Raw genomic sequence first — 24,402 nt, forward strand, 5'->3', positions numbered from 1 at the left:
TTAAAAGATACCCAGAAGCACCGTGGTTCCATATTTTTTTTCATATTATCAAAGTCCAAATGAAAATGTAAACATGCAATGCCCTTTCTTTGTTTAAAATCTCACAAAAACAGATATTATTTGACATTTGCATTTTATTATGTTTATTAGCAACAGTGTAAACAGACGACAATGATGACAACACACTTTCAACAGTTTCAGGAAAGACACTGAATCATTAGCTTATATGATGGTGAAATGGTTTTAATGGCAAAAAACGATCAAGGAGCACTTCTTCACAGCTCTTTGGCAATCCTGAGGACAAAACTTTTCCAAGGCTACTTTTAAAAGTGTTAGTTTTATGGCCATAGAAGTTTGCATACAGTTGCAATACTTATCTTAGCTGGGTAGAAAGGCTTAAAAGTGTCTTTGGATGTAAAGTGCATGAAGAGTTATATTTCAATTTAAAAGGCAAGGAGAAACTTTTTTTTTTTCTTCAACTGTTCCCAAGTCAAACACCTGTGTTGATAAATTCAATGTGATCAATATCTGCAGTCTTTTGAAAGAGTTATTTGTAAAAGAAAAAAACACTAAATGTAAAGATTTGATAAAATCTTTCAATTTGCCTCCAGAGGATCTGTACGCATGTCTGACATGAAAGCCTCAAGGCGGGCTTTTATCACTAATGAATGATCACACTAACAGTCATGGGCCTGCTTTAAATCCAAACCGGTCCTTTCTTTCAAGGCTAAACTGAAAATCCTACATGAATTGGATGAATCAGATAATCATGACTCCTCACGTCCTGAAAATATGGATAGAAGTCACCGGAGCGTCAACTAAAGTTGATGAGATGTCAGAGTAAAACACAGCTGTGGTTTTGAAGATTATTCAGGTGACAAATGCCTAAATAACAATGAATATGAACTTAAACAGAGCAGCATTAGTAACAACGCCAAGGCAGCAACAACTGGGGAAGCACTTGAGAGGGAAAAAACATTGAGTATATTCTTAAACATCATCTTAAACACATCACTGTGTCCTGCCTTTTGCTTGGGCGACCTTGGAGTTTGTCTTGCGACACAAAGCGTTGCAGATAAAGTCGCCAGCTTCTATTACTTTAGCAAGATTCACTCCCTGAAAACCAAAATTTACAACATAAGTATTTGAATGATTATTTTTTCTGCATACAACACTGAAAGTTAGACAGAAAGAACAGTGTTGTATAGTAACAAAGTAATAATACTTCACTACTGTACTCAAGTATGTTTTAGGAGAATTTGTATTTTTTATTCGGTTCACTTTTACACTTTTACTTCACTACATTTCTTAACTCAATTGTATACTTCTGCTCCTACACCTTTTTGCCCATGTTTAATATAGAAATCCAAACTATGTATGTGTATATCATGTTCTGTTAAATGGACGAATAAATTATTACGGAGGAAAAATTACTCCAATGCATTTTTAATGCACAGTACCGTTACAAAAAATAAATTAAAGAAAATTTGTTGTTTTTACCGCTGAAATTACCAGTGACTGCAACAAAGTCAGGAGGCTCATTTGTGATTGGGCCTAATCACATAATAAACAAATGCAAATGACAGTCCACACTCAGTCTGTGGGCAGTCTGTTGATGTGAGCAGCAGCATAATATGCAAAAGTCTGACTGCCTTTGGTTCTTATTAATATTTATTTGTACTTTTGCTTGAGAATATTTCATTGTAGATTACTTGATATATTTAAGTACAGTAAATACTAGATACCTAAAGACTTTAATCCATAAAGACCCAGTGCTTTTTCTGTGGCAGTTCCCAAATACATTTTTCTATCCATTTAATCATTCTTAATTGATTTATCACCATTTATTATAATATTATCCTCTGTATTTTGTGTTTTTCAGTGTAAATCATATATTTTCCAATATTTAATTATCTGATCATTTACAGCCACGGAAAAAATTATTAGACCACCCTTGTTTTCTTCAATTTCTTGTTCATTTTAATGCAGTGGCTTCCAACCTTTTTTGGCTCGTGACCCATTTTAACGCCACAAATTTCTGGCAATCCCAGACATTCAAACAGAGACTATTTTTTTGTTGCTAAAATTAATTAGTTTTTGATCATGTAATAGTTTTCTATATGATGTTGCAAATAAATGTTAGTTTTAGATGATATTTAGTCTATATAATGTATATTATTATGGACGGAGGCAGAAAAGCCAGGTGTAGATTACTGCACAAAGTGAGAATTTCATTTTCCTTGGTCAGGATATGTACAGTCAGTCCAGCTTATATTTACAAGGCTGACAATTAATACTGAACAAACAATAACTCAAACTATGAATTATGAAAGAGCTGCAGCATCTGAAACCGACCACAATGAACATTTGACAGATAAACAGTACCACAGTGCTTCAGTTTCAGACTCACAGTTTGTCTTTTATGAATTGGGATTGTCTCTGTCAACTCACCATATATATTTTTTGGTACTTTTTTTTTTTTTTTTTTTTTTTTTAATTTTCATCAATTACTAGAAATTTCAGGCAACCCCATTTGAATTCCAGGCGACCCTACATGGGGTCCCGACCCCAAGGTTGAAAAACACTGTTTTCATGCCTGGTACAACTAAAGATACATTTGTTTGAACAAATATAATGATAACAACAAAAATAGCTCATGAGTTTAATTTCAGAGCTGATATCTAACCGTTTTCCATGTTTTCTTGATAATAACCAAAATCACTAAAGTTCTTACATCAGTAGCTATGGCATTGTTCTGCCAAAAACAGTGCTTTTAGGCATTCCATGTTTTCTTTTCTGTCTGTTTTAGTCACATGATACACACAGGAGTTAGTACTTGATTGCTAATAATAATTTTTTCCATGACTGTAGATGTTCATAAAAGCTCAAATTAAAGTTGTGTTTTATCATGCTAGAAAAAGAGGAAAATGAAGAAAAAGTTACTTTTTCAACAAAATATATCATTAATTTAACTTAAAACAAGCGTCTCCATCCACTGTCATTGATCCAACTCTATGGGTTTTACTGGTGAATTGATGTTGTAGAAGATGATGGTGTTTCCACGTTCACTACGGAGCCTCTGAACGTCCAAATGGGTCATATCTGATGACCATGAAAGGATGGCAAACTCTATTTTACGACAATTATAATATGTATTAATAGGATTAGTGGAGCAACAGAGATTCAGCAGTTTATATCAGTGGATGGTTTGGCCACCAGTGGCTGTTTGGGTCTTTATGGGTTAACTTGAGTAGCATTTCAGTTGGTGACTTGAACTTCTACTAAAGTTTTTTTTTTTTGGTAGGATACCTGTACTTCTACTCAAGTGTGACTTTCCAGTACTTTATGCAACACTGAGAAAGAAGTGCATGCAACAGGTGATGGAAAATAAACTGTAGTGAGGATGTTTAACCAGCAGGGGTAGGGATTGTTAAATAAATTGTTCTTGAAAAGAGGGCATGTAATCCTGTGGGCCTACGCAAGTTGTGCAAAACCCCTGATATTATAAAATAAACATTAACAGAGCTGTATGCTTGCAGAACTGAGTTTATGTAAACGATTGGATGAATGGGGCTGATCTACTGGGATAGTAAAAATGTAAAACAGAGCCAGTATGTCAAAGTGCACAGTGAGGACATACTTACAGTTTCAATGCCCATGCCATGGAGCATGTAAAGAACATCCTCTGTTGAAACGTTGCCAGATGATCCCTGAGCGTACGGGCAGCCTCCCAGTCCAGCTACTGCAGAATCCACCACACAGACCCCCATCTGCAAGGACACACAGGCAAGACATTCAGCACCTCCGCACAGACTCCACTTCAGGTAAAAAATCCGAGAACAAAGATCCTTGTTCTGCTGGATTGTTCTGGCTGGTGCAGTGCGTCTTGCCAGCTTCTGCGGTCGTGTTTTACAGCTGTTGAGGAGAACTGTGGGCTTATGTCTCGAAGATGAGTGGGCACAAAAATGTCCCACAGTACGGCTTAGTCATCCTCTTTGTCAGCTTTAACCACCAGCACATAATTATGGCCGTGTTCATATGAGAGGAATATTGTATAAATGTTAAACAGCACATTTCATATGTTTCTGATTCTCCTGGTTACTGGTGTTTTTATAGGACTACTTTGCTCCAAACCATGAGGGATTCACTTTCTTGCCACAGTGAGAGGACATTTTTCTTTAACCGGACAGTGTCTTCTTTCTTCATGCCATACAATACAGGAATTGTAATATCACAGTGAAAATATGTAATTGCTGCAAACTACAACAATTAGTGTCATAAAAAAATTCACTGGTGTTTTTCGTTTAAATGCTCTTAGGTGGTCAACCATACAAACTCATGTGATGCATTTCTTTTGGCTGCTTTCAGTCATTGTAATTGTTGAATTTTATGAGAGCATGTTCTTTTTATTTATTTCTGGCCTGAAATGAAACCATACATTTTTAGTTTCTTTTTCATGTGAATGTTTTTAAATGCTATTGTTAGACTGTCTTAAATGTTGCTTTGAAACTGGTAATCCACTAAGTTTTGTTTATTTTCCATTACCGTGAATGTATACAACTACTGTATATTACATGTATAAAACTGCAGTACTTGTTTGACCTATCCACAACTTTTGTTTTCACACCAAAAAAACGATGAAGCCAGGCTTTCAGTTCTCAGAGTCATTACAGATGAAGGTCTTGGGATGTTTTCCACATGTCCCTGGGATTGTCATGAGAATATTAAAGATGTTTTCCAGCTTCCGTGGCAGAGCCAGATGTCAGAGGATCCCACAGAGAGACAAAATTAACACAGTGATCCTCTCAGTGGCACCGGGTCATGAAGGACTTTCACCTCATGGAGCAGGACCAACCAATCAAAGTTTAAAAAAAAAAAAAAAAAAAAAAAAAATTAGGAGACGAAATAGAAAAAGATTTTTAAAAAAAACTGTATTGCTCTATTTTTTTGGAACAATGCTGCTAATTGGCTGCTTTTCTTCCAGACAAGAACCTACTTCTTTCATGGGCCGTCTGAGCCAGCCGTAATTGCTGTTTGTGTTGGCAAGGCAAAAGGAGGAGGTGGGGTAGAAGGAGGAGATCTACTCCGGTGTGTGTAGTGCACAAGATTTCCAGACCTTGGTCAAAGCCAGAGCAGGATATTGTACTAGGCAGAATTTTTTTGTTGTATAAATACAGAGTTGTAATCCATGGTGCCAATCCTCTCACTTTCAGCTGCTAACCATGTAAGGCCGGGGGTCTCCGGCATACTGTTTCCGAGAGGAACAAAATGAACCCTTCAGCGGCGTGCCCTGCTCCTCTGGACACTAATCGCACAGGAATTGGTGGTCAGCAGCTTGAGCTTGCCAACGCTCAGTTAGCTTCACATTGCCCAGAAACCAGATGTGCACACAGTGTTAAAAAGTCATATTCAGTGTGCTGTGGCTATAAAAAAAAAACAATACATTCCAAAGTAAAGACACAGTGCATTTTCTAACTTGCATGATTCAGGATAAGCTTGTTGACATTCTATACTCTTAGCGGACAAGTCTGAGGATGGACAAGCTCCCATTTTGGTTTTAAAACTGCGTCATAGAGAGAGAGAAAGAGAAAGCGTGTATTCACTGAAGGATTTGAAGCACTGATGCTTTACCCACTATTACATAAACTGGGAAGTAGAAAGAAACTGTCACAGAGCCACTGCTGACACATATATATCACCTCTTCCCAGGAACACATAAACAAGCCTGCCACTGGAAAGCAAACCTCAGATAGACAAAACAAACACAAAAAGGATAAATAAATGGATTTTTTAATTCACCATTTCTTTGAGTATAAAAAGACTATTCTGCTCTATATAACCAGGTTGTTCTTCATATTCATATTAACCTCCTGAGGCACAATCTCTCCATGGATATGAAGTTTCATGAATGTGGAACAACCAATAACCACTAAAGTCAGTCTTAATATAGCAAAACAAGTCTGAACGTAATATAAAAACCTAATGTTTTAAAGCTATTCTGTTTCATGTCTTTATGTTCCAGACGAGGCTGTGTGGTCACTGCTTGGAAAGACAAAGCATCAAATGAAATCCTATTTATCTTTATTACCTGGGAAAAAGATTCAGCTCATTCATTCTGTCATGAAAAATGTCCTGAGATAAATCAACGCTGACAATCCATTAAATGTAATAAAACAACGACAAATTATTGGAAGAATGGTGCTGTTCATGTGAAAACTGGCCAAGTCCTTGTAGTAAGATTATCAGAAAAAAGTCTGGAAACTTGTGCAGGGGTGCCAACAATAGTAATTACTCTGGATGACACAACAATGAAATACATCCAAGAAGAAATGCCAGTGCTGTGTGGAGGAAGAAAAAAAAAAAAAAAAACTCCTATAATGAATGAAACAGTTTTTCACCCCTGTTCATTCTTAAGCCGGATGCACAACAATTGAATCACTTACACATTCAATTATTCAATTTGCCTCCAGAGTTTTTAGATTGATGCATCTGTTTATGAATAATACCGATGACACAGACATGATTGAAAACATTCTGCTTTATGATAATTATAACACAATAGGGACCTTTTTTTTGATGAGACGCTTTAATCTAAAAATAAATGCTGTATTATTCTGTGCATATACTGTTGCCCATAAAATTGGAATTTTTTTTTTTTTCAGGCACATTTTTCTTTTTATTCCTATTTATACACATCGGTAATCACCTTTGACAAGATGCAATGATTACATACTGAGTCCCAGTTAAAGTTTATCTATCAGCAATAAATCATATTGTCACAACCATTTCATGAGAGGAGGGAAAAATATTTTATTCCAACTTTATGGTCTTTATTTATTACTGAAAAAAAAAAAAATAATAATAATAATAAATCAAAAATTACAGAATAACTCGTTGTACTAGAAAGGTATTTTGGTCCTTATTAACAAGTAACAATTAACACCAATAGAAATGAATAACTAAATAAGAAAAAGGCATTAAATTTAAAGGAAAACACAAAAAATAATGAATCAAAATCTAGGCTGAAGCTTTAGTTCTACAGATATCACAATAATGATCATGGCTCAGTTTTATATGTATTGTAACAATACTTTCTTAATTTATTTAAATAGGTACTTGTTTTCCTGTTTGGATGGACAAACATTAATTTTCTTATTTTTTTCCCCTTTTTCTGAAGATACTGATTCTCTAAAGTATATGCTTTTGTGCCAAGTGCATTACCTGTGTAGTTTTAACATCACCTACAGTCGCGGAAAAAATTATTAGACCACCCTTGTTTTCTTCAATTTCTTGTTCATTTTAATGCCTGGTACAACTAAAGGTACATTTGTTTGGACAAATATAATGATAACAACAAAAATAGCTCATAATAGTTTAATTTCAGAGCTGATATCTACCCATTTTCCATGTTTTCTTGATAATAACCAAAATCACTTCAGTTCTTACATCAGTGGCTAAGGCATTGTACTGACAAAAACAGTGCTTTTAGGCATTCCATGTTTTCTTTTCTGTCTGTTTTAGTCACATGATAAATACAGGAGTTAGTACTTGATTGCATAACCTTTGTTTTTGATGACTTTTGCTAGTGTAATAATTTTTTTCCACGACTGTAGATCGCAAAATCTGAAAGCATATACATTGCTTAGTAGATACTTGTCACATGTAAAATAATCTAAATTTTCTCCTATAACATTAAAAACATGATACTATTAAACGGCAAAAAGTCACATTGTTTACACACTAATATTTCACTATTATTCTGAACTTGATAATATTCTAAATTTAACAAGTGTCATGTTAAGCTTGGATATTCAAAATTATTCAGGTCTTTTTCTGAATGGAGCCTTTTTTTGTGTGAGACGTGGAATATGCCAATACTATTCCAGTTTTATGAGTATTCTTTGGATATGTATACAGCGCATTCGGAAAATGAATCTAATTTGTGCATTTTACTGCAGGTTGTGACCTCTGTTTATGGTCAGCTGGAGTAAAGACAGGGATCCGCTGTGGTAGAGATGGACGAATCCAAAGAAAAGTCCACAAGAAACACAACTACTGTTAAACGTTTTAAAAGCGGATATCAGATGGTTTATGAATATGAGGAAATATTCAGAAGCCTTTTCTAGTTTGCAGCAACAAAAGAGAAAATCTGAGTTCACACAGTGGAAAAAGTTAAAAAAAAAAAAAAAAAAGATTATTTTTGATGGATTATTCATGACTAAATGTTCACAGGAGTACTAGAAGAACTTTAATTTTCATTGGCTTTTGTAAATAGCTTATTCAGACTATTGTACTCTTCATAATTAGGGAAAATGTTCACACGCAGTAAATGTAAATAATTATGTAGCTGACAAAACTAGAGCATCATCATAACAAAGGCTGTCTGTTGAATTACTACAGTACACAAAATCATCCCATCTGAAGCGTAACGCCTTAGAGCATCTCAAAATGGAAGTAACACAACGCCTGTCATGATAGAACTGCACCTTCTGTTCCACTACAAAAAGATTGAACAGACACAAAAACACTGTAGATGGATTTTACTGTCAACCGAGAACTCAACTGTGAGCACAAACAGGTTATACTGTATTCCCCTGCAGCAGTACACAATACAATGAAATTGCGGGTAAGAATAAACAATTTTCCTTGCCAAGCCTGTGAAATCCAAGTACATACATTGTCATTGTGTGAGCTGCCAGGAGTAGGTTTGTAACAAAGCCCCCCCCCCCCCAGACCTCCTGGAAAAAAAAAAAAAAGAAAAAAGAAAAAAGAAAAGGTACAAAGACTGAGGAATGTCTTTATCAGGAACAAAAGGGGTGACTCAGGCCTGACAGCGCTGGGGGAATTCATTTCTCTCCCAGTTGGTGGTGTGGACTTCTGGCACACAGTAATGAAAAGCAATGATAAAATCTTTCATTTCCATCTTGTTTATGGGTGAGTAAATGGTAGGCTAAATAATCCCTGCTGCTGTTATTTTCTGTGGCTACGGGGGCAGCTGTGATGAATCATTCTAAATATGATCCACGGAAGAATTTTACTGTCCCTGTGTATCCAAACTCACAAGTAACTTTAAAAATATTTGCTTTAGACATAGACACATGGGAGTTTGAATCGCACGGAATACAAACACGCTAATAATGTTCAATCCATGTTATGTGTTGGGGAATGTTTTACTTTGGTAATAACACCTTTGACTCTGAATTAAGATTATATCTTGAATTACTTGCATTTCTTTTGTGTTTTTTTAACCCTTTCATGCATGCATTATGAGAAACTTAATCAAGATTTTTTTCCTGAGTGTTTTTATTCCTCTTTAGGCATGAAAAAACACTGCAATTGAATTTTTTTTTTTAAACCGATTTTTCATGGAAATGCAAAAATGTCCACTTAGCTGGACACCATGAGTTTAATTTCTGAAGCAAAGAAACATGCATTTACTAATATTCTGTGTGAAAACTATGAAATAATTTTTTTAATGCTGCTAATCTGATGTTTTGTCACATTTTAACATACTCTAATATTAGTTATTACTCACTTTATGGAGATAATATGCAAAAAAAAAACTTTTTGTTTAAAAAAAAAAGTTAAATACAGTCTAATAACAATAACAATAAATTGACTTACACTCAAACATGTTCCTGCAGATCAGCTTTATCAAGAACAGCAAAGTTACAGCAATGGTATGTCTGCTTTATTGGCTGATATGGAACTAAAACATTAAAATCCATGAATATATAAGATAACAGCTTTGAATAGCTGTCCACTGTAGTGACCACTATGCATGAAAGGGTTAATGTTATATATGTAAAATGACAATAAAGGCATTCTATTATATTTTGTGACAATTCATTTTGAGAAAATGCATGAAATATACTGTACTAAAGCTGCTAGTTTTCCATTGTGGTTACTTTTAATATTCAATTATTCACACATACAGTATTTGCAAGTCAGCCTCTTAAAATGAAATTTACTATGAATGAAATGATAAGTTTTGGATTACTTCTAAACCTGATGGCATTACTCAACACTCATTACTGTCAAACCTTTATCCATATGAAGGAACTCTTCTCTGATTTAAGAAAGAAAATATCCATTAATATGTTGTTATTATCCAGTGATGTGGCCACTCGCTGTTTATTTCTACATATAAGCTGTTTACTGATAAGATTATATTTAGATGTAACTGTTTTGTAATCTTCAATATTTTAAGTGGTAACTTTACAAGTGCAATTACATTGATTTTTCTAATTTAATTACAGTATTCCTGTTTTTACAACACTAAAATTGGAGTTGTTGCTGTAAGTTTTGTCAGTGAATTCTTTGTGCAAGTATGATTTGTCAATAACAGTATTAAAAACTCATAAAATGCGTCTGACTCTTCATCACAAACACATGGAAAAAACTGAAACTGAAGTAGCAAAACTTTTGTCACTGCCAAAACTTCTTATTCTAATCCTGTGAAGTGGCAGGTTTTCATTTGTTAGATTTAATTTCATATTTCTAAATGTTGTATGTTTTCTTTTTTTTTTTTTTTTTTTCTTTTCCTACTTGTCTTGTCCAGCATCCTAACAGCAGAATGGTAGTCTGGCTGCCTTTTGGTGCTGAACAAATTTGCTTTGCCAAGGGTAACTTCATAAAGTATATGAAGCTCTCCTTGATATTCTACTGTGTTTATTATGCGTTTTGTTGAACCACATTTCGATGCCAGACCTGACATGCGGGGGGTGAAGGGGAGAGAGCAAGAGAGAATAAGGTGGCGAAGACCCTCACAAGGAAGTATCAACAATACAAACAGTAACAACCATGGTAATAATTATAATGGTAACAGTAACTACAACCAGAACTGAGTAAACTGGGCAGAAGAAAGAGAAAACAAAACAAAACAAACAAACAAAACTACAAAAAAATACAATAAAATACATAAGACCTATTAAATGATGAATATGAGAAAAAAAAGCATGAACAAAATATCGTATACCACGTTCACACAAATAATACCAGTAACAAATCCACACAACATCAGTTGTTCACATTAATCTGATGTGACAGAGTGAACCAGGCAAAGAGAATGAGGTGAGGAACATGTTGTCGTATGTAATGTAGTTTTGTTTTCACTACTGTCTCAAAATTCCATGTAATTTGTGTGTAATACTTTAAAACAGTTTTAGTTTTAGTGACACTTTACAAACTTTATTTTACATCAGATACCAAACTGGAAGAAAACTCCAAGGCACTTTCTTTAAACATTAAAATGCCTTTATTACCATGGCACGGTCATAACTAGACCTGAGGTACTGTGGGTATGACCGAGCCATGGTAATAAAGGCATTTTAATGTTTAAAGAAAGTGCCTTGGAGTTTTCTTCCAGTTTGGTATCTACTTTATGAATCCCTTTTTCCAAAGAGCACCTTGAACAAACTCTTTCTGGTCCTAGAAGCATTCCTTCCCATGAATTTTTAAACTTTTTTAAAAATTTTACATTAGTTTATAAGCGTACCCACCTACCGTACATATTTGCACTTGTGTAAATATAAGTGCTACCACACATTTCTAGATCTCTCATAGTCGGAGCTGCGTTTCCAGCGCCGTTAATCACATGCTCAGCCGCGAGAAAATGAAAGGATCATTTTCCACTGGCCTTTAAACACAGCATTGTCAGAGAGTTCAACAGCCAAGCGACAGATGAGTTAGGAGCCCCCCAGGGCCCTTCTATCCACCTAGCGCTCGGCTGCTTTGTCCAACAGACACTGAATAGGTGAGCCTTTGTGCTGACCCCCTCACATCTGTTGACCCACCCAGCCCCCAATGAGCTTCCTCCTCTGCAGTGACAATGTGCCCCAGAGAACTGATACAGCCATATCTGCATTACCTCTGTTTTATGTCTGGATTTATGTCGGTTTTACATTCGCTGGAGGCAAATGGGAAAAAAAAAAAAAAACACACCGCTGAGAGCTCTTCCACTGGGCTTTAGAGCCTAATTACAATCTTGAGAGCTTCATAGAAATACATTTTATTACAGTTGAGCTTTTTTTTTTTCATGACAACACAACATGTGCACCCTGATGGGAGGGCCCACTGGAAATATCTTATGTTCATTAAGATTCTGGGATTTTTTTTTTCTCACTGGGCAGTTTTGTGAATCATCTTGCTTTGTGAGGAGGCTTAGATCATGTTTCTTAATGCCCCTCTTCCTTGTTGACTGATGTTTCCCGGTTTTCAGTGTGTCCCATTGTAACCTACACATTTGTTTTGTGTCTTCTCAAAAACTCACCAAACAGAGGATACATTCATAATGTCGTAAACTGACACATTGTCATTAAAACTGGGGGCAGATTTTGGTTTACAGTGATCTGCACAAACATTCTGCGGTCGTATACGGTGTTATATTTCACCAGATCATAATATTTATTCAGGAAGGCTCTGTCAGTTTACATTCACACTTCATATTTGTAATGTATATTAAATATTGCTTTTAACATTTGATATTTTGCTGTGCTTTTTCCTTGCGTACAATTTGTCCTGCTCAGTTGAGGATATATAAAGTGCCTGGTTATGAATATAAATTGTTCTTTTTTTTTATTAGTTGGTTTAGTTGTGACCAAAACGAATGCTCCACAAGCTTTAATGACAGTTTCGCTTGTTTTTGCTGATTGCGGTAGAAATTAAAAACCACAAATCTGTTGTTTTTAAAGCTAAAAAAAAATAATTTTCTGTGAATGTAACATCAATCGCTCTGAAAATTGTCTAAAAAGACAAATTGAGAATGGCTTAACATATGATTATCCCCACCAGGAATAGTGATTTAAAACCTCGAGACCTGTGAACCCTACACCATTGGCAGTTCCTTAAGAAAGCTGGAACAAAAAAATACTTTGCTTCCACATCTGGTTGCTCCTCTTCATGTCATCATAAGTAGCATCAGTGATTTATGCAAAGACTGGGCATATATCCATAATCGGCATGCTGTTTTCCACAAGAGTATCCATATTCATCATAAGGACAAGGATGTGCATATGGAAGCGACAGTGCCCATAAGTCCTTGCCAAGCCACTGGAAGAGCAAAGTGTAGAGCTGTCAAACACTTTAATATGAGAGGATGTGAGGATCATGAGGATGATGCATCACAGTCCAAAGCTCAAACAGACAATCGAGACTTCCATCCAGTCTGAGCCAGGAGCTGTCCTCTCCATAATACCAATTTTATTAGTACTTTACACATCCTCCAGCACCCTCAGCAAACATCGGGACTTCTTTCATTTCTTTCTAGGTGAGTAAGAGAGGTGTGACTCACACCTACTCACAAAGCTGGTGAGTTTTTCAAACCTGTCTTTGCTTTTGCAGAGTCCTCCATATAACTCCACCAAATCATTAGGGACGTCAGGTCTTCCCTCCCTCTGCGGCCTGAGACGCCTCTTTGATCTGGGCTATGGGGCTTGAAGATTTTAAAGCTTTTTCGTCTCAAGATTCACATCTCAGAAAAACTCTCTTACCTGAAGTGCAGTGAGGATGTTGGCCAGTGCTTGCCCATAAGTGTCATGGCAGTGAACTGCTAAAGCACATGGTGGCACCTCCTTCATCACACTCTCAAGCATCTTAAACATGGAGCCAGGAGTCCCAACGCCAATGGTATCACCCAGGGAAACCTCATAGCAGCCCATGTCATATAACCTCTTTGCCACCTAAAGATAATAAATGTAATAAAAGGAATAAATAAAATGGCCTTGTTTGAAATAAGCCTTTGTCTGGATAAAAATATCTTCTTGACAGTTCTTTAATAATTCATTTTTCATATTAAATGACTGTCTCATCAGCAGTCAGCTGGTATAAGATGATAAGCTTCAGAAACTGGAGTCACAACTAACTTTGACAAGGAAGTGAAACTTTAAGAAAGCATTTACCCCAAGCCTATACTTTAAATTTGGAGTTAGTAAAAGTCTTTGAAACATTCTTATGCGCAGATAAATATACATATAGCTGACATAAGACCCTGCACTCTTGGACTCGTGACATATATGACACATGTGACAGCTCAGTTATGATTAGAAAGTAGAAGCAGTAGTTGATAGGACTTATATATATATATATATATATATATATATATATATATATGTGTGTGTGTGTGTGTGTGTGTGTGTGTGTGTGTGTGTGTGTGTGTACATATATATATAGGGTGGGGAAGCAAAATTTACAATATTTTGCGGCAGGGATTGAAAGACAGTGTATGACCAATTAGTTTATTGAAAGTCATGAGAATTTATTTGCCACAAGAAAATGTACATAATAGAAAATGTTTTTATTCTATGTGTCCTCCTTCTTTCTCAATAACTGCCTTCACAAGCTTCCTGAAACTTGCGCAAGTGTTCCTCAAATATTCGGGTGACAACTTCTCCCATTCTTCTTTAATAGTATCTTCCAGACTTTCTCCTAATAGTTTTGCTCATAGTCATTCTCTTCTTTCCATTATAAACAGTCTTTATGGACACTCCAACTATTTTTGAAATCTCCTTTGGTGTGACGAGTGCATTCAGTAAATCACACACTCTTTGACGTTTGCTTTCCTGATTACTCATATGGGCAAAAGTTTCTGAAAAGGTATGGATAATAGTGTTAGGTATGATTATGACATCAATATATGTTTGGTTTCAAAACAAATGATGTAGTGCCTGCTGAGAAAAAACAACTAAATGTTCATTGTAAATTTTGCTTCCCCACCCTGTATATATATATATATATATATATATTATTGGGATTAACCTATAAAAACCCAGTGCTACTTTGTTTACAGTTCCCAAATCAGTTTTTCTCTCTATTTAACCTTTCCTAATTGATCTATCACCATTTATTATAATATCATCCTTGGAATTTAGCATTTTTTCCAGTTAAAATCATCTGTTTTCCTATGTTTAATTGACTGATCATATAGATGTTCATGAAAGCTAAAAGTAAAGCCAAACGTTATGGCATCAAAACACAAAAAATGGGGGGAAAAAGTGACTTTTTTTAGTAAAATATATCATTAATTGAACATAAACCAAGTGACTCCATCCACTGTCATTGATCCAACTCCATGGGTTTTACTGGTGAATCAATGTTGTAGAAGTTGACGACGATTCCACGTTCACTGCCGAGCCTCTGAACGTCCAAATGGGTCATATCTGATGACCACGAAAAGATAATAAACTGTATTTTACACCAATTATTTACATGGATTGTTAGGATTAGTAGATGAAGAGTTTATAACAGTAGATGCTTTTGGTTGATGGTGGATGTTTGTGTCTTTATGGGTTAAGATTTTTTTAAGTGATTTATCTTCATTTATCATGATATTAGCCTACGTATTTTTTCTTGCATTTTTTTCTGTGAAAATCAAGTATTTTCCTATATTTAATTCACTGATCATGTACATGTTTGTTAAAATTCAGATTAAAGTTGAGGGTTATTACATCAGAAACAGAAAAAAAACGAAGAAAAAGTGGCCTTTTCAGCAAAATACATCATTAACTAAACATAAATCAAGTGTGTCCATCCACTGTCGTTGATCCAACTCCATAGGTTTTACTGGTGAATCAATGGTATAGAAGATGATGGTGTTTCCATGGTAACTACGGAGCCTCTGAACATCCAAATGGGTCATATCTGATGACCATGAAAAGATGACAAACTGTATTTTACACCAATTATTTACATGGATTGATAGGTTTAGTGGATCAATAAGTATTAAACAGCTTAGATCAGTAGATGCTTTTGGTCACCAGTGGCTGTTTGGGTCTTTATGGGTTAAATGAAACATTGTCACTGTGTTTATGTGGGTTCTGTCTATCCAACAACATGCACATTAATAGGTTAACTGGTCACTCTGCATTGCCATGTAAGTGTGAATGTGAGAGTGAATGACTGTCTGTCTCTACAGTTCTGCGTTGAAATGGTGATATATCCAGGGTATATTCCGCCTTCACCTCATGTAAGCTGGGATAGATTACAGCCCCACAGTAAACCTCCAAAAGACTAAACGATTCAGATAATGAATAAATGAATATATTGTCGCTGTCGGATGGAAACCTTGTAAGTCCATTTTTGGCCTTTTTCTTTGTCATAAAATGATTCAATCAGTCTTCACGTTGGCCTGATGGTTTTAGAAATATTTAACCAATGAAACGTGTTGTCACCACATCTCTTAACTCCATTCATTTATTTAGAATATACAGTCACTGAAAAAAATATTAGGCCATCAAACATCATCAAAACAATGGCTATGCAATCAAGTACTAACTCCTGTGTGTATCATGTGACTAAAACAGATAGAAAAGAAAACATGGAATTTCTAAAAGCACTGTTTTTGACAGTACAATGCCATAGATACTAATGTAAGAACTAAAGGGATTTTGGTTATTATTAAGAAAACCATGGAAAATGGTTAGATATCAGCTCTGAAATTAAACTCTTATGAGCTATTTTTGTTGTTATCATTATATTTGTCCAAACAAATGTATCTTTAGTTGCACCAGGCATTAAAATGAACAAGAAATTGAAGAAAACGAGGGTAGTTTAATAATTTTTTCCACGACTATACATTGTTTTTCAAGTTTCCTGAAAACATAACTGTTTTGGACATAAGAGGCTTCCACCTGATAGCAACAACATGAAACATTATGGCTTAGCAAATGTGATCAAATTCTAAAATGATATCTCTAGAATACAACATTTTGTTGAAGGCTGACATTTCACCTCATATTTATAGTAAGTATAAAAAAGGAATTTTGCCAAATTGTCCTAAATGTGAAAATCAATATGGGTCTAGGTTTTATCACCTGTGTGACTGCAACATAATTCAAATATTGTAGAAGATAGTATGTGTAAACAGGTGTCAGCAAGTCCATTATGATGTTTTCATGGAAGTGTTCCCAACTCTTTGACAAAACATGAAAAAGTCATTAAACACTTTTAATGTTGGCAAGAAAAGGTATTATAATATGTGGGATGGAAACATCTCTCCTATTTCCATCTGCAAACCGCTGATTCTGGATGTTTTGACTTTGATAAAACTAAGAAATGGAAGAAGCCAATGGAAGCTGTGAGAGTGAACTGGAATTTGGAACTAAATGGACATTATTTATGAGAGAAGAAACATTCTAATATTCATAAATTATTATCTCATATCACCTACTTTTATTGTTGTATAATTCCATATTCATGCTGTGCTTTTGTCTATTATGGACCAGTCTAGTCTGATATTAACCCGTGAAGACCCAAATATACACCTGTGACCAAAAGCATCTCCTGATCTAAAATGTTGATCAACTAATTCTATCAATACATGTAAATAATTGGTGTAAAATACAGTTTTTAGTCTTTTCATGGTAATCAGATATGACCCATTTGGACGTTCAGAGGCTCCGTAGTGAACATGGAAACACCGTCATCTTCTACAACATAGATTCACCAGTAAAACCCATGGAGTTGGATCAGTGACAGATGGAGACACTTGGATTCTGTTCAGTTAATGATATATTTTCCTGAAAATGTCACTTTTCCTCAAGTTTTCTCTGTTTTTGGTATTAAAACCCTCAGATGTAATCTCAACATGATGATTGAGGTATATGGTGATAGGAAAATACCAACTTTTCCTGAAAAAAATGCTAAATTGAGAGGATAATATTATGATAAATGGTGATAAACCACTTAGGAAAGGTTAAATAGAGGAAAAAAATAACTTGGAAACTGCCACAAAAGTAGCACTGGGCCTTTATGGATTAAAAACATTACATCCACATGTTTATTTGCAATTATGTAAGTAAACATGAAAGTATAACAACAATTCACTAGTTTGAGTTTACCTCTGCAACTTTGGAAGGTTCAATGAATCCCTCGTATGGGCATCCGAGGGTGCAAGACACATATCTAAAAGGGGAAAAAAAAATAATAATAATTTGTGAGAATTTTCAAGCACTGACTGTATATTATTTGTACATTTCATAGGCAGACTTATGTAGTTTAGTACATATAGTTCACATATAGTTTAGAAAAAAGTGCTAAAGGAGTGATATTTTGCTCTTTTTTTTTAATGGAATTATGCATTTTAAAACATTTCCCTGCAGTCTACATAAACTGTAAATGCTATGCTTCGGTCTGAATTCATTAATTCAACTCCACAGGTCCATCTTCAATCCTATTTCTGAGTAATGACACCAGAAAGGCCGTTTTGAGCGCTGGCCCTTTAAATGCACATGAGCCACTTCAAGCCCCACCCCCTCCAGGTTGTTGGCTGTGCTGCTCTGTCCCGTTTAACCAGCAGCTGAACATTTTAGGAAATAGGCTTGAAATTTGGACATATTTTCATCATGGACTACAACTGCTCCTGCTGACAAACAATTATGGCATACTCTGAGAAATGTTCATTGGAAGTCTTGACCTTATTTGTGCAAATATCGTGACATAGCTCGTTATAGAAGTAACGAATTAAGAAGGAATTAAACCAGGTAGTAGAAATCCACTCGATTTTTGCCAAAATGAATATAAAGATAGCTTTGCAGCACCTGGAGGGTTTAAATTCAAACTTACACAAATAAATGAACCAAAGGCTAATAAAAGTGGGTTTAGCAAAATATGACCCCTTTAAATTTGGAAAGCACATTTTGCTAGAATATTTCAGTTTATTGGGGGACAAGCTGAAGCCTTCCTGAGCCCATCATCTCTCTGCTTTTGGCATTTCTGGCCGTTCATCTGTTTGCCAGATGAACGATCTGTTTGCCAAATCTTACGGGGATTTGGTTAAAAGACTCTGGTTATTATCCAAACCTTGATTCTATTGTACTTGAAACTACTCCTACAATATGTGCCACTTGGATGGGATAGCATTTCCACTCATCACAGATGTTCTGTTGTGTTTACCTTGGATTTTTTTTTTCGGCCTGTAACCAAATTTCCACTTTGTTGAACAGAAGAAGTCTCACAATCTTACAAAACATGCTTTACCATTGGCTGACTTTCCTTATATGATAAAAGGAACAACTATAATCAGGAACTTTCCATTTCAATGTACAGCTGGGCTTGTGGTTGACTAATGCATAGATATAACCTGGTGGACATCTGGTACTCTGCTATAAAGGTATCATTACTGCATTCTGTGTTATTCCTTACATATAAAAATTGCAGAGTTTTGAGCTTTTTTTTCCTTTGGAGTAAAAAATAAATGTGATTATTTGTTTTAAATGAGATGGTGGTTGAAAAGCTACGTGTGCTGCATGTTTTCACTTATTGTGAGTGACAATATAATATACAGAGAACTGACCCACGGACTGGAATTTGTCGCTCTTTGGCAGTGTTAATGACTTCCTCAAACCTCAGCAGGCTTTCATCAATAGAGCAGTTGATATTTTTTTTACTAAAGGTTTCGGACGCTGACCCAAATACTGCCACTTCAGTAGCTCCTGCTGCAACCTTAAAACAGGAGACAGGGATTAACATGTGAATCACTTTTTACTTAAGTGTTACAGAACAAAATTGATATGGCCAAAAAAAAAGTATAGTGCCAAGAATTAACTCAAACTGACAGGCATGTGTGAATTTTTGGAGAAAGATCATGATGAAAATGAAGGCTTACGGCATCCTGGAGACCCTGCATGTTAGGTGTCAAAACTGGATACCGAACATGAGGCGCTCTGTGGATTCCTCTGAGCACATCAGTGTGGTCTGCCATCTAAATGAAGGGAGGAAAACATATGATGTAGAAAAATAAACCTTTAACATCATCTGAACATATGCCCGCAAATACATCAACCTGTACTAATATTTTCATCCTTGCAGGCGATCCATAAAGGACAGAATAACATTTTCATGTCACATTTCTCAGGAAAAACAAAACATTGGACAAGCTTATGTTTGCTCTCCGTCATGAAGTAAATATAAGTAAAATTTATGACAGGGAATGAGTGGGCGACTATATAAAGAATATCTTAAAATATTCCTTCCAAAAACATCTGTGGGTCCTACATGGATGCTGGAGGAGCAGATTTCCTCGGTAGTTGTGCAAGAAAAGAAAGAGAACCTCATAAATCACTCAGCACTGTTTTTCTGTGCACAAAGAAGAGTTATTACCTGCGGTACCCACTTTGAAGAGACAAAGCTTGTGGCCTCGATCACAGGCAGGCCTGTTCCTGAGAGCATGTCTATCAGCTGGATTTTCACCCCTGTCGGAACAATTTCCTAGGGAACAATGAAACTGAAACAACTCTTTCTGGAATGGATTCCACTCAAGATGGGAGGTAGACATGAGGCTGTTATCTGGCTGATATTTTCACTGGTCTGCATTCACCCTATGAAATATGCTCTTGCTTAATATTTTGAGGTCTCTGAAAATAAAGAAGTAGCTTTTCTCATTATTACACGCTGTTGTTATTAAAGTGATATCTGCATCTAATCCATGAAACTGCTGGTATTCAATAAGGAAATGATAAAACTGTAACATGCTAAGCAGAATAAACTAAGCCAGAAGCTGCCTCATCTCTCTTATTGAATATCAAAGAAAATGGAAAACATATGCCCTTGGCTATTTTGGCAAACAACCCATATGTTATGGATTGTTTAATGAAAAATAAAGAAAAAAAGGGGTTTTCCAGGCATAGTTATGTATAATAATGCAAAGCAACACCCATATAAATATAATTGGAATTCGTGACTTTAGAGACAGTGTACCTTTTCATTTTGAAGTCCATCTCTTGGTCCAACTTCAACAATTTTAACAAACTCTGGGTATCCATGTGTTGTAATGTTCTACAAGATAAAGACAGAAACATGGACAGAAACTGAAGCAGGCATTCAACACAAGCAGTCAGTCATCCTTTTGGCCCCAGATGCTCCAGGACATGTTATTTCTAACATGAACAACTTTACCTCAAAGCCGCATGAAACCCAAGAAGGCAAACATTAGCCTGTCATGTCATTAGGATGCAAACTGCAGAGATGTGTCATAGAGGACAGACTGGTAAAGAAGGTAAGGGTAACTCCACATGAACCACAAGGGATATTCTGAGGACCTGGGTACTTTTTCTGGTTTAAACCTCATGACTCAGTGAAACAACATCCATGTTTAGTCTAAAAAACTCAAGAAATATTCACCTACAGAATCCATATTCACTTTGATAGTAGCAGGATTTGTTGTTATGCTAGCACAATGTAGTGTCATCACACATTCCATCTGCCTGATAAATATGAATATGAAACTTATTTGTATTTTATATTGTATTTCATATCTTGCTCTCTTTTCATATAATGTTGCAGCTTGCTAGAGATTCAATTATATCGTCGACCTTAAGCTAGTTTATCAGTAGCAACCTACTTGCTAACATTTGAGCTATTTGATAGCTCAGATGTTAGCAGCTAAGCTAACTGCTGCTAAGTATCATCAAGTGCCTTACTATTTACATTATTATACCATACCATACCGTACACATTTTACCAACACAAAGTCTCCAAAGTGGAAACTAGCATAAATAAAATTAACCCTTTCATGCATAGTGGTCACTACAGTGGACAATTATTCTACAGCTGTTCTCTTGTATATTCATGGATTTTGTTTTAGTTTCTTGTCTGCAAACACATTGGACACTTATGCATCATCCCATCCACTACAATTGATAACATTACTGTAATTTTGCTGTTCTTGATAAACCTGATCTAACATGTTTGAGTGTAAATCAATTGCTTGTTACTTTTATTAGACTGTAATTAATAACAAAGATTTTGTTTTTGCATATTATCTCCATGAAGTGAGGAATGACTCATAGTAGAGTATGTTAAAATGTGAGAAAACATCCGATTAACAGCAATAAAATGTTTTTATTTCATAATTTTCACACAGTATATCAGTAAATACTTGTTTCTTTGCTTCTTTGGTATCCAGCTTAGTGGACATTTTTGCAACTCCATGAAAAACAGCTTCAGGAAAAAAATTCAATCACATTGTTTTTTTTTTTAATGCCTAAAGAGGAATAAAAACACTGAGGAAAAAAATCTTGATTAAGGTTATCATAATTCATGCAATAAAGGGTTAAAATAAATAAATAAATAAAAAATTAAGATAAATAAAAACATGTCCATAAGCATGCAATCAACAATATAATAAATATATAGAATGAAATACAGTTAGAACCCATAAAGACCCAGTGCTTCTTTTGTTGCAGTTCCTAAATGAATTCTTCTCTGTATTTAACCTTTCTTAAATGTTTTCTCACCATTTATTGTAATATTATCTTCTTTAGTTTGTATATCTTCAATGAAAATCTTGTATTTTCCTATTTTTAATTCACTGATCATGTAGATGTTTATAAAAAGTCAGATTAAAGCTGAGGGTTATTATATCAGAAACAGAAAAGAAATGAAAAAAGTGACTTTTTCAGCAAATAGGGCCTACATCATGAAGTGATCAAAAACCAAGTGTCTTTTTCTGTGAAAATCTGGTATTTTCCTATATTTATTTTACTGATCATGTACTTTAATCATCATGCTGAAATTACATTTGAGGGTTATAATACCATAAACAGAGAAAACTTGAGAAAAAGTGAGTTTTTCTGTAAAACATATCATTACCTGAAAATAATCCATCTGTCTCCATCCACTGTCTTTTATCAAACTCCATGGATTTTACTGGTAAATCAATGTTGTAGAAGATGATAGTGTTTCCATGGTAACTACAGAGCCTCTGAACGTTCAAATGAGTCATATTTGATGACCATGAAAAGGTGACAAACTGCATTTTACACCAATTATTTGCATGTATTGATAAGATTAGTGAATCAACAGGTATTAAACATTGTACATCAGTAGATGATTTTGGTCAACAGTGGATGTTTGGGTCTTTGAGTTAAACAATAACTAAGACTTTTTGTGTTTGCCTTGTATCCAAAACTTTTAATCATTAATATGAACCACATCTACCATATGCACTATTTGCAGAATAAATACATGTGCCAACAAGTCTGGAAAATATGTTACTTTGTCATTTTTGACCAGCTACTGAAGAGTAAATAACACAGTTCAAAATGTTGTATTGACTGAACTAAACACAGGTTATAAGTCAGTTCTTTAGTTAATACTTTACATTAATAGTAGAAAACAGTATGGATACCAATCTGCTTTTTAAATTAGGCAAAGAATGTGCTTCACACGATTTTTTTATTTTGAAATATTTGAGTTGTATGAACATAATCTTTGTGGTAATGCTTTATAAGAAGGATGCAAGTGAAAGTGGGCCAACTGCATGATTTATGATGATTTAATTCTTGACTTGATGCAAGATATTATGAATTCCTGTGGCTTCCTGTTTTCTCAAACACTGACAAACCAAACCCCCTGTTACTTCACAACTGCTTGCTTGATGTTGATATTCCAAAACACACACACTTTGTTAATTAAATTGGACATCGAAGGCAAACATTTACATTTGCCGAATGACATAGTGATCAGAAGAAGCCCCATGGGTGTACCAAACAAAATGAAAAAGTGGAAATAATATGCATGAAGTCACCATCTTTACTGAGGCATCTTCTGAATTGGCAGGCGTACTGTTATTCCTACAGAGATGCTGAATCTGGAATGAAAATTTGTGGAATCCAGCTAAATCGATGGCATAGACTATAAATTAATGTATACAATAACTCGGTATTAGCGCTCTCAAATGATGTAAGTGTGGGGCAATCACATGAAGCCACAAGGATTTGATCATTATTTCATGGTGAACAGCCTGCATCAATTCATGCATAAAATCATCATGAGTCACGCATTCGTTAAACATTATGATTTGTACGCTTATTATAAAGTGTTACCAGATTTTTTTCAGTAATCATGTTGAGACAGATGGGATTGCATAACATGAAAGAAACAGGACAGTGGAGTCTTTAAATCAGATATTCCAAACAATTAAAATCAAAGCAATGTATTGTTCTATTTTATACACATTGAATCCTTTAAATTACAGTAATAGGTGGAGGATGGATATGATTTTAACTGAAGAGGAGCCTTATGTAAGCACCACACAGGATCAGCTCTGTCACCAGTGGCTAGCTCTCCCTGTCATGAGAGAGTCATGTGGCAGAGCATGTGCAGCAGATTAGAAAAAAGAAAATGGGACCCACCTTCTCCTCCTGCAGCCATCGTCTCAGCCATGGGTAGTCGTGGATGAGTTGCTCATAGCTCAGGCAGTGCTTCACTGTTGTGGGTACGTTACCCATCGGACGGCTGTTGTTCAGCCTGAAGCACCACTGTGTCCTCTGAGCCTTCACCAGCACGTTCTGCTGCGACTAATAGAGCAAAATAAAGCACCAGATCAATTTGCTGATGCAGGCCTGGGTGATGGAGGGCCTTGCTGCATGAGAAAATTATATTAACAGGACGGCGGCACGGTACAGT

General features: G+C 35.4%; 1 protein-coding gene across 1 annotated transcript; it reads right to left on the reverse strand.

The window, feature by feature from the left end:
* Positions 1–118: 118 nt before the first annotated feature.
* hmgcll1 (3-hydroxymethyl-3-methylglutaryl-CoA lyase like 1) lies at positions 119–24,402 on the reverse strand. Its single transcript, XM_030156828.1, has 9 exons — positions 24,129–24,402; positions 20,692–20,769; positions 20,095–20,202; positions 19,601–19,696; positions 19,289–19,437; positions 17,835–17,898; positions 13,491–13,679; positions 3,645–3,770; positions 119–1,116 (listed from the first exon to the last, which is right to left on the reverse strand). The coding sequence occupies exons 1-9, from the start codon at positions 24,222–24,224 to the stop codon at positions 1,012–1,014; spliced, it is 1,011 nt and encodes a 336-aa protein (XP_030012688.1). The 5' UTR covers positions 24,225–24,402; the 3' UTR covers positions 119–1,011.

The sequence above is a fragment of the Sphaeramia orbicularis genome, chromosome 15 (genome assembly GCF_902148855.1).
Source record: "Sphaeramia orbicularis chromosome 15, fSphaOr1.1, whole genome shotgun sequence".
NCBI classification, from domain to species: Eukaryota; Metazoa; Chordata; class Actinopteri; order Kurtiformes; family Apogonidae; genus Sphaeramia; species Sphaeramia orbicularis.